Below are 17,572 nucleotides of genomic sequence, written 5' to 3'. Positions count from 1 at the left end.
TGGCTGTCCAAATAATTTCAGTTAGTCTTGTGTTGTTTTTGCTACGAGAGACTTTGAGAGGTTTAAGTCAAGCTCTTTGATGTTGTCCGTTTAGTAGTTGGCTTCAGGTGACACATTTTGAATGTAGTAATGTTCAGCAACTACAGACCAATGTCTGACAATAAGTATTTTCATGGGGGGGGGGGAAATAGAATAGTGTGAGAATCACTTGAGGAAAATTGATATTCACGTTTGAGCAAGAATCGTGCGACACTATTACAAATGAAACAAATCCAAGGCATTCTACAAAACATTAAAAAAAACTTTAATTGATTCACACACAAATACATATTTTGTGCAAGTCATTTTATTGAAGCCTTAGCTTCTCATAATAAGTCATTATTGCTTTAGTGGCACTCACACCAAGCAACAGCAAGAAGCCTACTGGTCCCACCACAGCAGCAATCATCTCTGCATTCTCTGTCCCTGCAAGGAAAGAAGCATTAATATATATTATAATTCATTCAGTATCATGGAATAAACTCATTCTAAACCTACTGTACCGATGCTGCTGCTATACATAGAGCCAAACGGTTGAAGAAATCACAGTTTGAGGCTTCGCTTTTAGGTAATTTCTGACACCATGGTTTATGGAGGATGCTTCTGAACATCCATTCTATTCAATCCACTTCAAATATGAATGAATAGTTCATTTCGATCTTTTCCTTTTTCAGAGAGACATTACAAAATAGGCGGAAGCTTATAGCTTATTAGTGCCTATCCATATCCCAATATATTCGATAATACCCTTTAATCTTAAAATAACCGATTACAGAAAATGGCCGATCTACAAGCTAGCAACATGCTTCCATAGAATTGGATCCTATGGAAATCAAATGACTGAAATCAGTCATGGCGACTGAGAATTTAAACCATGCAGTATCCACATTGCACAAGAAATGCACTATTACATAGATTAAAGGTATATTCAGTGATTTCCTCCCTACTATAGAGTGTGCTGACCATATAAGGAGTTCCTCCCTGTCCCCAGTTAACCCCTGGGGGTCAAAAAACCTTTCATGAAACCGTTTCATTTTTGTCTAGGTGGCAAAGCCTTCATCCAATCAGAATAGAGAGGGGGGCCTTCCGCCAATCATGATCGAACGGGGGTGGGCCTTGGTGTGTGTGCTGTTGGCCTGTTGCGTGCCCACTGTAGTGCGTGCATGTGCACATCTTGTTACCGGGGTGGACCGGGGGGTTTGCCAAATCACCCAAATCACTGAATGCTCCTTTAAGTACAGTATAAAAACAAGCTACTGTATATTTTAATATCTGAACTTACACTACCAAGGAATCTCAGCAAGCAAATGTAAAGCTCCTTTATAATAGACACATTGTGAGCTTGTAGATCTGCCATTTCTGACCATTTGTTTTAGAAATTAAATCCTGGATCCTGATCTGATCAAATCTTCACTTCAAGGACAGCTCTCATTCTATCGTCACTGTTATGTGCTGGTACAACTTTGTAGTTATAACATCTTGAGAGGTGCAACAGTTAAACTAATCAATTTGATTATTGAAAAAAGAAAATACACTAGCATGTCAGGTCATTTTGACTGTTTTTTTTTTTTAGATTTTGAGGTTAATTCTTTGCCCATGAAGCTTTTAGAAGGTTCCCCTTCCATGACCATCATCATCCATCACCATTCTATCATCTCAGACATTTTTGACATCTGAAACATTTTCTAAATATGAATTTAAGCACATGCTACTTGTGTCTGATTTTACTTCAGTCATGCTAGTGTTTAAGAAAACAAAACATGTGACATATGGCACATCTATAAGGTGCCACATTGCAAAGCGTTGTGAGCTTGTAGATCTGCCATTTTTTGCTATTCTTCATGACACCTTCTGGAAGAGAGAAACTATTGCCCCAAATGTTATGGACTCACAGCTAGATGGCTGGACATGTGGTTTTCCCACGAGTGACAGAGGTCCCACTGACACAACGGTTTCTCGTTCACTATGGACGTCCCTCTCGCTCAGAGACCTCCTTCTCCTGGCCTCCTGGCTGCTGTCGGTGCTGCAGTCCTACAAGACAGACAAGAAAGTGATCCATTTATGAGAACGGAAACAAAAATGAGCACGTTAGCAATCCTCAAACAACCATAGATTCTATAAGGCATTTCTCCACCTGGGGTCTAGGCTCTGGCAACATATTTGGACAAAAGTACTACTCCTTCCCTGCCGCCACTAGATGGCACTATTGGCTCAGAGTGCCACGGTTTTCAGGTCGCACAGCTCCTATTTGAAGCACCACTAAAATTGATGCACTTCTGGGAACACGGAATCATGTCCGGGGCACAGGGCACATACTTTTGTTTTCATCATAAGTGCTGGAAACGGCCCCACAATTTTTTTTTTTACTTAACTCCAAAAACATGGATGTTTTGTATGATCACCTCAATCGTAGCTCAATTCCAATACAAATAGTTTTTTGGATACACGCTAGCCGGGGACCAGTTGATGGAAAATAACCGATCATGTCGCCGACGCGGTTGCCTGGTGACGGTGACGCCAAAAGCTGGTAAAAATCCTTATTAAACAGTATAAACACTTATCTCGTCCAAGGCGATCTGTGATCATTAATTCATCTATCTGTGATCATTAATTCATCTCGTCCAATCTCGCCCTAGGCGGGGAATGAGTTAAATGTTTTACCACAAAATTCAAAATTGACCCAGGGCCAAATACATAAATTGTGGGTCCTTGACGTGACAGAAAGCACTTTGGTTGGGGGCACGGTGGCACAGTCGGTAGTGCCTCACAGCTAGAAGGTCCTGGGTTCGATTCCCGCTGGGGACGCGGTGGGTGCCGGCGGCGTGTTCCCTCCTCCACGTCAGTGCCCATACCCGAGGCGGGGTTGGCGAAAGGGCCTTTCTGTGTGGAGTTTGCATGTTTTCCCCATGTCCCCTAGGGTAGGTACCCCCACATGTCCTCCCTGTGTCCCCTAGGGCAGGTACCCTCACAAAAACATGCAGTAATCCTGGTCTCTAAACTACCTCCCCCTGGTCAGTCGGGGCGCCTGATGGAGGGGAAAGGAACTGGTCGGAATAACGTGTTCCTTCCACACGCTACGTCCGGCCAGGGAAATTCCCCCGTCAGGTGAAAAGAAGCAGCTTGGACTCCTCATGCATAGAAGGAAGCATGAGGTCAGTCTTGCAAAATCGTGGGATAAAAATGTAAAAGAAAAAAAAGAAAGCACTTTGGTTTACCGTGGTGCAATCTTCATCATGTCCACATATCCGGGCCAGGCAGTGGACGTAAATGTCCTTACTGCCATTACTCATGTCCATCCAGAACATTTCCATGGAAAACCTGGTCGACTGGCTCAGGCCATTTGGAGTGAGCCAATGGAAAGTGGGGTCAATAGGGCATCTATAGGGACACATAGGCACAGTCAGTCGATATTGGTTCCCAATCCAATTCATTGTACACAAAATAAGTATTTACTTTTGAAAAACAAAAAAATATATAAAATATCAAATGGGAGTCTGTGGCCTAATGCTGCGTTCACACTGGCAGCTACAAAGATACAGGCTACCATTCTTTTTCAATGGAAGTCAGCAGTGGCGTGCAGACAATTAGAGGGGCAGGGGCTCAAGTGAAAAAAGGTGGTTTCAACTTCAGCTACAAAGATACAAATATGCTGTGTAGCTGTGCTAATATGTATATTTTGTATCTGCCAGTGTCTTTATATCAAACCGGTGGTCCTTGCAATGCAAAAGGTTGAGAACCACTGTGCTAAATGACCGCCTCACCCATCAGTGTTGTTTCCGTCGACTAAAACGAAAAATGTTCGTCGACTACCCTTTTCCACTGACGAAAACTAAATGGAAACTTAATGAAAACTAAGGTATGATGACTAAAACTAAGACTAAATATATTGACAATTGTCAACAAATAAAAAAGACTAAAATGTTAGGAGGGGACTAGTGGACAAGAGATCAAGTACAAGTCATTTTACACTTGGTTGCATGCTGAAAATAGCAGATCTACAAGCTCACAACACGTCACGCTGCGACGTGTTGTGAGCTTGTAGATCTGCTATTTTCAGCAAGTGTAAAAACAGTCATTACGACGGCATCAATCAAGGCCCGCCAAAATAGGCTACATTTTAGTCGACTAAATCACCTGTAGATTTAGTCGACCAAAATCTTATATTCAGTCTAAAACATTCCAGGTGACTAAGATGTGACTAAAACTAAATGAAAACTATTCAAGAGACTATGACCAAAACTAAAATCTAAATTTGCTGCCAAAAACAACACTAGTGTTACCCATCAAGGAGGATTACACCTGGTTCCGGGTTCTCGGGGTCCGGGACGTCTGTGGTCCAACACGACACCACCTCCATGGTGACATCCGAAGCAAAGGTGTCATTAACGTCTACCGCCAACTCGAAGAACAGTATTTCTTCCTTATAGAGTTCTGTGGCACTGTGATACTGCCATGAGTAGGCCAAGTCGGCGTACAGGTCCAGGGACAAGCGCAGCACCTGCGATGAGTTGAACACCACTACCGAATAGATGTTTAACCTAGAATGACAGACGGGGGTGGGATTAAGTATCAATTTCAAGACCTTCATAGGAATTCCATGTTTAAAACTAGCCTGGCTTGGCCAGCCTCATAGCGGGGATTCACTGAAGATTCTTCCCCGCATATGCGGGGAGGAAACATCAGTGAACCCTCACTATGAGTCTGGCCGCGCCAGGCTAGGTTAAAACCTCACCTCAATGGCCTCATTTGCAGATAATTTCCGAACTACGCGGCTTCAGAACAAGAGTTTAAAACTGAAAATGATGTGTGCTCTTTGTCATATTCAACACACGGTATATGAAACTGTTAATCAGAAAGAGAGCAATTCTGTTTCAATGCAATCTACAGCGATAGATTGCAGTGATACAGAAGAAGTTGCTGTCTTCAAATAACCAAAAACTAATGACATGAAATTACAAAACGTTGTGTTACCTGTTAATCTAACTTAAACCACACACACATTTATCAAAAGCATACATTTTATCTCTGCCGTCGGGAGGAAACCTTTTTCAGGAAATGAAAAATATAAATTGTTCAGGAAATTAAGACAAACCTAAAAACAAAGCAATACAGCCTCATCAAAGTTGGTGTTGTAACTCTATATATTGTCAATTACTTCCGTGAGAGGGGGAGAGGTGGTGGAGTTAGTTGCTTTAGCAGACAGTTTGAGGGTCCAATGGAGTTAACAGGTTTTGTCCAAAGCACTTTTTACTACTTTCCATTGGTTCAATATTTTCGAAACACAGACGTAAAGGGTGTTCAGTAGCACTTGGATGGAGTTATGAGGTTTCCTCCCGACAGCAACGAATTATAATATAAACATCTGCCTGAAATCGTGCAAATCAAGCGACATTACAAAGACTAGTGTTGTGTATTTTCTACACTGACCAACCAAACTATAGATGAAATAATGTTCTCTAAACTACCAGGCAAAGTAGTAAAAATCACACCCGTGTGAAGTAAGTGGTGCAACTCCGTGTGGGGGTCCAGGGGGGAGGGGGGGGTTCCAGACCCACAGGAACGCACCCAGGGTGCCGGCCCGATTCCGGCGAGCCGCCCCACGTCCGAAACGGTTGAGAAATGACAGAGTACCGTGTGGGGGTCCCTCTACTGTACTGTACTGTCACTGTACAGGCACACCCGAAATCACCATATATACAGTTAATATATGCGTGTGTGTTTGTGTGTGTGTGTTCGGTTGCGCACAGGTGGTGAAAACCAACCATGCTGTTTTCGTGCTCATACCCAGCCACCCACCCAGCCACACACATAGTCACTTAAGGAAGTGGTTGCACCACTTAAAAAAAACCATGTCATCAAAGCATCAGATGAAGATGAAAAACAGGCAGAGAGAGAGGTTTCCTCGGAGTGTTGAATCGACCATTTATTGAAACCAAGACAAAGAGAGGGCTCATGGCTGATCTGTATTTTGTACTCTGCAAATAAATGGAACTCCGGAACCATCATTCATCTGCCTGTCTGCCTCCGACTTCTTTCTCCTCCAGTCTTTGTTTGTTTGTGTGCGTGCTATATAGGGAGAGAAAAGCAGTCTCCTCTCTCTGTTATCTCAGTTACTTCACTAGTCTCACCACTGTGGCTGCAGGCTGGTCAGGGCCTTTGCCTTGCGAGGATAGACAAACTTCCACACGATCTTGTGTTCACGTCGGACGATGGTTGTTGCTTTGCTCAAGGTCACCGACATAGTGACCCGGTACTCCGTGTGCGTTTCGTTCGCCTAAACAGACAGACAAACCTTGTCACGCATTGGGTTATTTAATGCTGCTATAAGCAATAATGTCAATTTTAACGACTTTTTTGGTATTCAGACAGCCAGCAATGGGTAAAACTTTTTTGGTATTCAGACAGCCAGCAATGGGTAAAACTTTTTTGGTATTCAGACAGCCAGCAATGGGTAAAACGCTCACAAAAACAATTAGTTTCTGTGACACATCTAGGGGCCATAATCTCAACTCAACTTTATTTATATAGTCACATCATGACCAGGTCAACCACAATTCTGTACAGGTTAAAAGAAAAACAAGAGAGCAAACAATGCAATATAAACAACAACATTAAAACTTAAGCAGGCATTTGAAGTAGAAAAACAATCAATACAATGTAGACAGATTTTAGCAGGCAATCCAAAAAGCAGTAATCTGCATTCAAAGATTTTCCTAGAAGCTTTGTCATCGGTCGATTTGCCGTGTCTACTTCCTGATTGGTTAGTCATTGCGACCAGGTTTTTTTCGACCAATGACAAAGCTTCTAGGAACATCTTTGAATGCAGATTGTGGACCCTAGATGTGTCAGAGACAAAAAAAAATTGGGAGCGTTTTACCCATTGCTGGCTCTGGCTGTCTGAATACCAAAAAATGTAAAAGGTCATTCAATTTTGACATATTGCTTATAGCTACTTTAATCTGAACCGAGTACTTTGTACAGTACAAAGTCAGAATTTCAATGACACGCACACATCTCTGGAGGAGTCTGGCACATTTCTATCGAGAGTATTTAAGACTCACCATCCTCTTGGTGCCACATGCCAAGTATTTGCGTGGAATGCGGAAGTAGAAGAACGTGTCCGTCTCGTTCACAGTGCACCGGCCGTCATTTAGCACCGCCGTGACGTTGCCTCCTAGTTGCTCCATCAGGTAGGGCTTTGCTATACCGCTGGCGAGGAATTTGTTCAGATGCTGGCTGAAAAGGCCCCGCTCTGTACAAAAAAAGCAAAATCACACCCGTGTGAACTGAGTGGTGCAAGGTCTTATATAGCCTGATCAGCTGTGGTCACTGACGTAATGTCAGTGACGTAATGTCTCCTTCCGGCCAATCACAATGCACCATGCTAATTTCTTGGTACGAACAGACACGGGTACATTTTTTGTAATGAAATCACACCCGTGTGAACTGGGTGACCATAGCAACCATGCTCATTTTTTGGTACGAACAGACAGACACGTAAACTAACAAAGCCAGTTGTAGGAGTGGTTTACACCACTCTGGGTTGCATGAGGATGAGAATAAGATGCAGATTTCCTATTCGAGTTTTAACTTATTTTCTTTTTGTCAACAGCTCATTGTATGTAATCTACGATCATAATTATATCGTCACTAATGGCCTACCGGTCGGGGTCATTGCCATTCTGGTTTATAGTGGACATATGTCAAAATTATTATTTTTTGCCACGGACATACAAATGAGTGTACAAGAATATTACCAGAAACACAATAAAGAGCTAACCTTGAATGACCAACAACAGGTCTGTAACTCAGACTGTTCAAATGGAACCAAATGGACCCTTATGGGTCCATTTGGTTCCATTTGTACACTCTCAGAGTTAAGGTAGGTCCTTGCAAATAAAACATTTGATAACCACTAGTACTAGTTGGTCTCCAAATATGCCAGTGTCATAGTAAATAAGGTTTAGACATATTCTGAAGAAAACCCGAGTCTTGACATTCAGTAAGTGGGTTACATTATAATGGCAGGACCTTCTAGCCTGTGTTGCGATATAGCACCACCATGAGGCCGGCGGGGATCTACCGTGGGGTCCTTGAGGGAGTTCCAGGGGGTCCCCAGCTAAATGATAGTTTGGAACCAAATGGACCCTTATGGGACTGTAACTCTGAGTGGACAAATGGAACCGGGGGGGGGGGCCTTGAAATTAAACGGGTTGAGAATCACTGCTAGAACACTAAGAATCTTCTCTCACGGGGGGGGGTCCCTGACATATCTTTTCAAACAGGGGGTCTGCAGGCTAATTAGTGTCAATTTGGGGGTCCTTGACATGAAGACGTTTGGGAACCACTGATGTAGAGCAGGGGTTCTCAACCCGTGGGTCGCGACCCCTCGAGGGGTCGCCAAATTATTTTGAGGGGTCGCCAAATTATTATTATTATTTCTTTTTTTGCTGTAAAGTGGAAATGAAGAGTTTACATATAGTACACATAGTACATGCATACACCTTCCCTAATGATTATGGTTTCAGTATTTATTTATGGTGTATTGTCTCTATTATTAAGGTTATTGTAGCAGTCAATTTATATTGGGGGTCGGGAGGGGGCGGGGCGGGGGTCCCGAGACGTTGCCAAAGCATTTCCGGGGGTCCCCGGCCAAAAAGATTGAGAACCCCTGATGTAGAGCACCACTATACCGTTGCAAACGGGACGCTCAGCCAAGACTACTGGAGGCAGGAGGACAGGCCCCACGTTATAGTATCCATGGTGACACACACACGTGTAGGAGCCCAGGGTGTTGATGCACAGAGAACTGGGGGGGCAGCGGTGGCTGGACAGAGCACACTCATCTGGACCTGAGAAAAGAAAAGACAGACTTTAATGATAGTATCAATCAATCAGTGTTCATTTCGTCGACTAAAACTGACAAAAAAAAGGTTTGTCGACACAAATGTAGTCATTTAATGGTGACGATAGTCGATCTACAATCTCAATGCGTTACAGAGGATTCCGGGGGTTTCTTCCTAGAAATGTAGTGATGTCAAAAAGTACAATATTTGTCTTTGAAATGTAGTGGAGTGAATCCTTTTATTATTATTTTTAAGTAGGCAATAAAAACAAATTGCCTACTACTGTACAGTAGAGAAAATAAAATAATGAAGCATTACCAGTCCAGTATATAATCCCCTCTCTGACTTTGATGTTGGGCCATTGCACTTTGTAGTCAATGTAGTCCAGCTGATCTTCTATGGGTGAGTCTCCATCTGATGCAAATATGATGTTGGTCTCTCCATCATGGGGTGCAAAGTCAATGATGTGCGCCCTGGCTGGTGGTTCCAACAGCCCATCAAGCTATAGGACACAAAGAAAATGATCTACTTTATACAAAAAAAAAACCATTGAGATAAAAAAATAAACTCTTTTATAAGAGACCTGGTCAAGTTAGCAGCCGCTTAAAATCACACCACGAATCACTACACATATGCACCATTATATAACAAACTAGAAAAGTGCACTCCTCTGAACCCAGGTCCCCGATCTCAAATATACGATCTGCAAGCTCATAGCAGAGATAATTCATTTTCTACTTTTGAACATTTTGTATCTGTATTTTATTTGTGAGAAGATCTTTGCCTATAGTGACATGCCCAAAATGGGCACACCAGTTTGAACGGGTTCATGTCTGTCAATGGGTTTTAAAAGCCTTTAAACCAGTGAAAAGTATTAAGAGCAAAGGGACGGAATTATAACTACATTGGCTCCATTGGAATAAAGGTCCTTTTTCTAAATTTCCTGAAATGTAACAGTTTTTAAAAAGAAACCTGGCTTTGGTCTCACTTTCTCTTTCACAATCTTCTCCATTGCGGCTCTTGGCTCCGACAAAGTGTCCCGTAGAGTCTCCGCCAGTGACCACGGCACAATCATCTGTAGAAATTGTCCCGAGGGGCCGCCAAACGGAAATGCTGCAGAAACAATAAAATGGAGAACTAAATTAGGTATATTATAAATGAATGACATGACTACTACCCGTCATCACATTTGTATTAGAAATAAACGTTACACTTAAGGAGAATTCCATACTAGAAGGCTTTCTTACCTTTATTTGTAGTTGTTACGTCCACCAAAGAGGGTTTTGTATATATCCTCTCTTCATAATGTAAATAGTATCCCAAGCGGCGCACTTTACTACTTATTTCGATGGAGCGAATTAGCACGAAAACCCAACCCCCATTGAGGGCTTATATTAGGGGAAATAGCCAATAATGCACTTTTGCACAAAATAACACCTGGACCTCTTTGGTGGGGACGTAACGACTACAAATAAAGGTAAGAAAGCCTTCTAGCATGGAATTCTCCTTTAAGAGTCCTAGTAATATACAGTATACTTTGTTGTGTGATGAATAGCAAAAATAACAGATCTAGCTCACAATGCCTTGTGTGAACTGAAGTATATATATATATATATATATATATATATATATATATATATAATATATACTGTATATATATATATATAATATATATATATATATATATATATATATATATAGTTTCAGAAATGTAATTTTCCTTCTCAAAAGGACATACAACATTAGACTGACCTCCGAGTCCCGTGCGATCCTCGTAGTCGAGATCGAGATTGTCGGGCACGTTAACCGCGACAAAACACAACAGGGCCGGGTCCGACTGCCAGCCCAGGCCGTCACATTCCGCCCACACGTTAAGCTTATACGCCATGCCATCTGCCAGCCCTGGTAGATGCAGCGGTGGCTCGGAGACCACCCCACTGCTGATGGCGGTGTCGTTGTCAAAGGATAGTTCATACAAGTAGCCCAGCTCCAACGGTGGGTCTGTGGTCGTAGAAATCCACCAGACGGTAGAGTTCTGTGAGCTGTAAGTGAGGTTTAACACGCGATAAGGTCCTGGGAGAAATCACAAAAAGAGATGTGCGTGAAACATTAATAGTTACAGTCAGACACCATTTCAAATTGTGAACCAGTGCTGGGCTATGGGTTGATATATCGATATTGCGCTACGAGACTCGATATGGTCTGGGATTTTGGATATCGTAATATAGTGATACGGCATAGGTGTTACCTTTTCCTGGTTTTAACCCATTCTGGACGAGAACCCCTTTTGGTGTTTTAAGCATTATCGTGCTACGAGCTTGTAGATCTGCTATTTTTTTTCAATCGTGAAAATCTATCGCAAATCTTTGAATATATATACACTTTCATAGCGAACGTTTTTAACTCAAATCTTTGCTTCCGAGGGGTTCCGGGAAGAACATATTTTCAGATGGGGGTCGGTGGCCAATTTCATATCATTTTTGGGGTCCTTGACATGAAATATTGAGCACCACCGATATAGAAACATATGTATTTCAAGACATTTTTTTTTATTTCGACGTCGGGCCTAAATGGGTTAATCACCAAACCCTTAAACATATGTATAGAAAATTGTACAGTGCAAAACAGTACACATTATGACAACTGATTCAAGATGTGGTATCTGTTGCCATTTTCAGTGTGTAACACCCACGCACAACCAAGTATGAATCAGGTGATAATCACGGCTCTAATGCAGTGCCATACCTGTATGGGCTGCCAAGGTTTCGGCGCTCATAAGCGCATCATTTGCTCCACACAGGGCCTCCACCCTCGCGAGGTATCGTTGGCAGGGTTGTAGACCCTTCACTGTGAAGTTGGTGGTCGGTGTGGAGCCCTGAGGAGCGTCCTGGTGGTAAACTCTGAAGGAGGTGGATATGGAGGAGTTCGTGCTCTTTGCCTTCCAGGATAAGGTGTAGTTGTCAGGACCATACGATGGCAAACGTAGGTCCTCGATATGGAAGTGTTCTGAAGGGCAAAGATGGAATCAAATTTAAACTTGTTTTCTGACAGAAGCTGATTAATCTAAAAATCGGCATAAAAACAAGTTTATTCCTGCACTATAAAGATTCGGATACAGTGACATTTACAGAGCGCCGAAGTCCTGACGTCACTCGCTCATCCCCTCGATTCCCCTGGTTCACAAAGTAATTTCTCTATGGAGAATAACTTGATCTTAATATCGTCTACTATAAGCATTGTGGTCCAAAAATAAACAAGCTGTCTCAGCATTATTGTCAGGGAGGTGTCTCTGTATCGTTTGCGACAGTCAGTCACTCATATATGATACATGTCTGTTTCTAGCGAAAATTAACTACTAATTCAGTAGAAGTAACAATAGCGTTTTCTCTCAGTCAACGAACTTGAATCAAACACAATTCTATTGCCTTCATGTGACAAGCATTAACCTGAAAACCCAATAATTTTTAAGAGTGCTTGTTTTGATTCACTCAACGTCCTGTGAGGCACACCTGGGGGAGCCACTAGCCACCGAGCCGCTGTCATTCACAGTAAATTACGCCACTGTGTGATTCCCAAAATGGTTGTAAACATTGACGGGCCCAGACGCCATGGAAGCCAAAAATAATTAAAAATTAATAAAATAAGAGGCAATCCAATTTTCAATTAACTAGCCTAACCCTCCTCCTCCCTGCCCGGTCTGGCAGTGAGTTTAAGTGTTGCGAAAGTAGCCGATCTACATGCTAAGACACACCCCTCGGTCCCACGATAGCTGTAGGCTATTTGCATGCATCTCACGGTGTGCTTTCATCACGATCGTACGCCACTGGAATCACTTACACAATTAAATAGACAAAGAAAACAATAAGTTTATGTAAAGGAGGAGAGGTCACAGTACACATCCTAAGCCTTCTTCCTCCACACTGGGAGGAAAACTGCAGCCGAAGGTACAGTATATACACATACGTTTTTATGTATGTATGTGTTTTATGTATTGCCATGCTTTTTGTTCTTGCTTAATGTAAATCGCTCTGGATTAAGAGCGTCTGCTAAATGCCTAAATTGTAAGGTTTTATGGAATGCATGTTAACACATGACATATTTTCCACCGCAGTCTACATCGTGAGAGCATTTGGGTTCTTTTGCAACATGCCTGCATGATGGGTCTAATAAAAGCTCTATTCGGAATCATTCTGCAGTAGCCTACAGTTTGAATATTACTTCTTCACTCTTTCGGTGAAGCTTACCCGAGTTCCCATCCATCAGGACCATCTCACTGTAGCTGGAATCCGCCCCTAGTACTTCGCACACTGATTGCAGGCCAAACGTGACTCTGCTGCACGGGTCGAGGCCAGACAAGGTGAACACCAAACTGGTCCCGCGGTGCAAGAGAGCTTGCTCCGACACCACCAGGTCGGCGGTGTCGAGGAAGAAGGCGGTGACGAGGAAGAGGGAGAACGTGCTGTTCTCGGGAAACTCCCAGGCCACCGTTATGCTGCTGTCGTTCCAGGATGTCATATGAAAGTTTCTTGGGCTGTCTGGCACTGAGGGAGGAACAAACAAACTCAGAAATAAGGCAAACATTTTTCTCGAGATACACCGTGAGACTGACCCATTGACAGTACACAGCTGTAGAAACGTCTACAAAGCAGTCAGTCATTTACCACTGCCAGTGAACACACAGGTCCCATACTGTACCAGCGTTGATTTTGGCTGCAAATTTATATTTTAGTTTTAGTCGTAGTCTCTTGAATAGCTTTCATTTAGTTTTAGTCACATTTTAGTCACCTGGAATGTTTTAGTGTTATTCTAGTTTTAGTCGACTAAATATCATTTTAGTCTAGTTTTTATCCGTTGACAAAATTGTCACTACATTCAGTCTTAGTTTTAGTCATCATAGCCTAGTTTATTTAGTTTCCATTTAGTTTTCGTAAGTGTAAAAAGGTAGTAGACGAACATTTTTCGTCTTAGTTTTAGTCAGTGGTGTGCTGTGGACTTTTTAACTAGTAGGGCTGTATTTTAATGACGTTGCGTGTGTGCATAAAGCTCATTTGTATTGCATGTGGGGGGCGTGCAACGGTGCGTGCGGTGTCTGAACTACCGGGGCAGCGCCCTGGACAGCCCTACCGCCCGCTCACCACTGGTTTTAGTCGACAAAAAAAAAACACTGGTCATACAGTACTGTATATACAGTAATTAGTGAGGATCATCCCCTCCATCCATACCTGTGACGGAGGACACGCATGTGAAAAAATGAGTGCCGGCTTTCTCCACACAGGCCAGGTAGGACTTGCACGACTCCAGGGCTGTGAAATGATAGTAATTTTCAGAGACGTCGGCGTCGTCACTAAGGCTGGTATAGGCACTCCCCTTGGGGTGGTAGAGGGTCACGGCGTGGGTGCCAGCGGCGCTACCGTTGGGGTCCGCGTCGGACGGCTGGTCGTTCTCCTCCCAGGACATGTACAACGCAGAGGGACTCTTGGACTCCAGCGTGACAGGATGATGTAAGGTGTATCCTAGGAAAAATGGCAACGTCAGGAAAAAAAAGACTGGAGTTTGCATGTTCTCCCCGTGTAGGTACCCTCACATGTTCTCCCCGTGTCCCCCATAGGGTAGGTACCCTCACATGTTCTCCCCGTGTCCCCCATAGGGTAGGTACCCTCACATGTTCTCCCCGTGTCCCCCATAGGGTAGGTACCCTCACATGTTCTCCCCGTGTCCCCCATAGGGTAGGTACCCTCACATGTTCTCCCCGTGTCCCCCATAGGGTAGGTACCCTCACATGTTCTCCCCGTGTCCCCTAGGGTGCAGGTACCCTCACAAAAAAAAACATGTAGTAATCCTGGTCTCTAAACTACCTCCCCCTGGCCAGCGCCTGATGGGAGGGGAAAGGAACTGGTCGGAATAACATGTTCCTTCTACGCGCTACGTCCGGCCAGGGAAATTCCCCCCCGTCAGGTGAAAAGAGCCAGCTTAGACTCCTCATGCATAGAAGGAAGCATGAGGTCATTCCGCTGCCTGCCTGCCCCCCCCCCCCCGGTTGACAGAGGAAGTGTAGCGCCCAGGATTACATTAGAATCATTGACACTGGGTGAAAAAATGGGTTGCAAAATCGTGGGATAAAAAATATTTTTTTAAAGAAAAAAAGAGACCGGGAGAGATACAGGGATGATGTCTTTTGGTTGGCCAAAAATATATTATATAGGACTCACAAGTTCAAAACCCACGGTTGAGATCATTTACATAATGTGTCTAGAGTCAAGTTAACCACACCAATGGCAAGAATCAGATTTTCATCCTGATGAAAGAATAGCGTCCCATCTTCACAGGCAAACACCTCGTTGGTGGCTGTAACCGTCTCCATGGCCTCCTGTGAGAGATTGGACAAGACATCTTTAACAGAGCTAATGTTGGGGGTGTTAAAGGACAACTTTAGTTATTTTCAACCAAGGTTCATGTTTTAGGTTGTTATTAGAGCAAGTAAAAGATGAGTTAATTGTTTTTCATTTGCTGCTTTCTTTCGTTCGAACATGGGGCTAAATATAGCTTTTTTTATACAATTTTAGAGCGTTTTTTTTTAAATTATTTCTATAGTCCTACTAGACCCCAGGAAATTACATCTGGCCACAAAAGATCACAGGATCTACTGAATGTGAAGGGGGGGTACTATCAAGGGGCCAGTGAGGCTTTCCAACGTTGAAGCGTTGGGCCCTAGGGTGCACTCACACGGTTAATGCAATGCTCTGTGCTCGTTGGATGCATTTTGTGTTGTGTCATGGCCGCCCAATGTATTTCCAATGGAGGTCACATGGTTTGACACAACATTGTGTTGTGTGAGGGGGAGGGGCGCAGCGAATGCACCCCTCCCCCTCACACAACACAATGTTGTGTCAAACCATGTGACCTCCATTGGAAATACATTGGGCGGCCATGACACAACACAGCATTGATCCAACGAGCACGAGAATTGCATTAAAGGTGTGAGCTCAGCCCTAGCGGTAAGAGGGACTGCAGGCGGACCCGTGGAAGTATGACGAGGAAACCCCGTGCAGCTGGGCTTTAACATTGAGCGTGTTTGTACTTCCGCATTTTGGGGACCAAATTTGTGCCCAAATCGAAAAAAAGGCGGAAGTAGACGGTCCTTCAGGGTGCTTCAAAACGCCACTGAGCAACTTCCACTGACATGAATAGGGGGGGGGGGTACTATGGGTACTATAGACGAATTCACAGAGGGGTGCCCTGGGTGTGGCCATTACTGAGGTGTAATCCATGGAGCAGGTGCTCCGTAGGCCAGGTGTAGCTAATCAGTGCTGCTGCACTTAATGGTACACCTCAGTAACCCTGTGAATGGGATGCCATACAGTGTTGTATGGCTCAACATGTGAGTTTGTCACCCCTTCACATTCAGTAGATCCTGTGATCTTTTGTGGCCAGATTTAATTTCCTGGGGTCTAGCAGGACTATAGTAAATAATAAAATAATAAATCGCTATAAAATTGTGGAAAAACAATACTTTTAGCCCCATGTTCGAATGCCCCCCCCCCTGTCAAAAACAAAACGAAAGAAAGCAGCAAATGAAAAACAAATAACTCATCTTTTACTTTCTCTAATAACCTAAAACATGAACCTTGGCTGAAGAACATACCTGGTTGCTTGGAGTAATTTCGGGTCGTTTACTACCAGTGACGGCAACAGACTGTGTACCTTTGTGTGAGAGATTGAGTTGGTAAATATTTGGTATAAAGAAAGACGATCAGATAATCAGGCTGAATATAAATGTACAGAGACAAGAACATAACTCACTTTGGATTTCGAATGTCCATGTTAGGTCATATACTTGTGGATATTTGAGGGTAATCGAGTTGTTGACATTTGGGGACACCGTCACAGAGGTAAATATACCCTCTTTTGAAATGGATTGCAGAGCAATGTCGTTCAACAATAGCTTTCCATCTGACCTGGAAAAAGCAGCAGACATTTCAACAGACAACAGTACAGGCTATAGACATAGCCACACGTGTTCAAAAAGTGGTTAGATTTAAGGAGGTGCCTACCTATGGAAAGAACTGTTTGTCCCTCTGAACATCCAACACATGGAGTAAAATAAATTGTCGCAACTACCTGTTTGTTGTGAAAGTATACATTTGTATTACTCCAGAATCAAAAGGCTTAAAAGTAGCACATCAATGACATTATGACGAATGAAAAAGATTTTAAGTTTTAATAGGGGTTATTCTTACTCACCAACAGATATGAGGCAGGACAAGAGTATGAACATGAATGAAGACGCAAAATAGTCCCTGAAAACGAATAAAGCAAAACAAAAGTTTAGCTACGATTAACACTGTTGAAATGGGCTATAATTTGCGACACAATGTGAAGTATTTTGACCCACATTTTCTTAAAAATGTAAAGCTACACTCCAGTCGACTCGTCGCCGTCTCGCCTGAACGGAGGTAATGATGGACTGATGAGCTGCAGGTGTGCAGTGCGGTGCGTCCTGTGCGTAAATATCCGATTGCGCGTCAAGCAGTGGTGGAAAAAGTACTCAAATGTTTTACTTAAGTAAAAGTACTTAGTTACTTTCCACCACTGGCGTCAAGTAACTCAAAACATCCTTTTTGGGCCTTGGTGTCCACTGTAGCGTGCGCGTAACCTCGCCTCACCAGGCTTTCCACCACCTCGGAGGA

General features: G+C 43.3%; 1 protein-coding gene across 1 annotated transcript; it reads right to left on the bottom strand.

The window, feature by feature from the left end:
- Window positions 1–283: 283 nt before the first annotated feature.
- On the bottom strand, window positions 284–17,389 carry LOC306916557 (uncharacterized protein). The gene is made up of 19 exons (XM_079494470.1): window positions 17,278–17,389; window positions 17,127–17,182; window positions 16,937–17,003; window positions 16,686–16,840; window positions 16,528–16,586; window positions 15,156–15,252; window positions 14,108–14,398; window positions 13,130–13,426; window positions 11,631–11,891; window positions 10,638–10,958; window positions 9,874–9,998; window positions 9,204–9,387; window positions 8,733–8,891; window positions 7,101–7,291; window positions 6,168–6,313; window positions 4,320–4,577; window positions 3,255–3,417; window positions 1,932–2,070; window positions 284–465 (listed from the first exon to the last, which is right to left on the bottom strand). Coding segments are annotated over exons 1-19 (3,090 nt in total). The 5' UTR covers window positions 17,280–17,389; the 3' UTR covers window positions 284–346.
- Window positions 17,390–17,572: the final 183 nt, after the last annotated feature.

The sequence above is a fragment of the Electrona antarctica genome (genome assembly GCF_951216825.1).
Source record: "Electrona antarctica genome assembly, chromosome: 23".
In the NCBI taxonomy this organism is placed as follows: domain Eukaryota; kingdom Metazoa; phylum Chordata; class Actinopteri; order Myctophiformes; family Myctophidae; genus Electrona; species Electrona antarctica.
The sequence above is the reverse complement of the archived record's forward strand: the minus strand, read 5'-3'. Positions and strand labels throughout refer to the sequence as shown.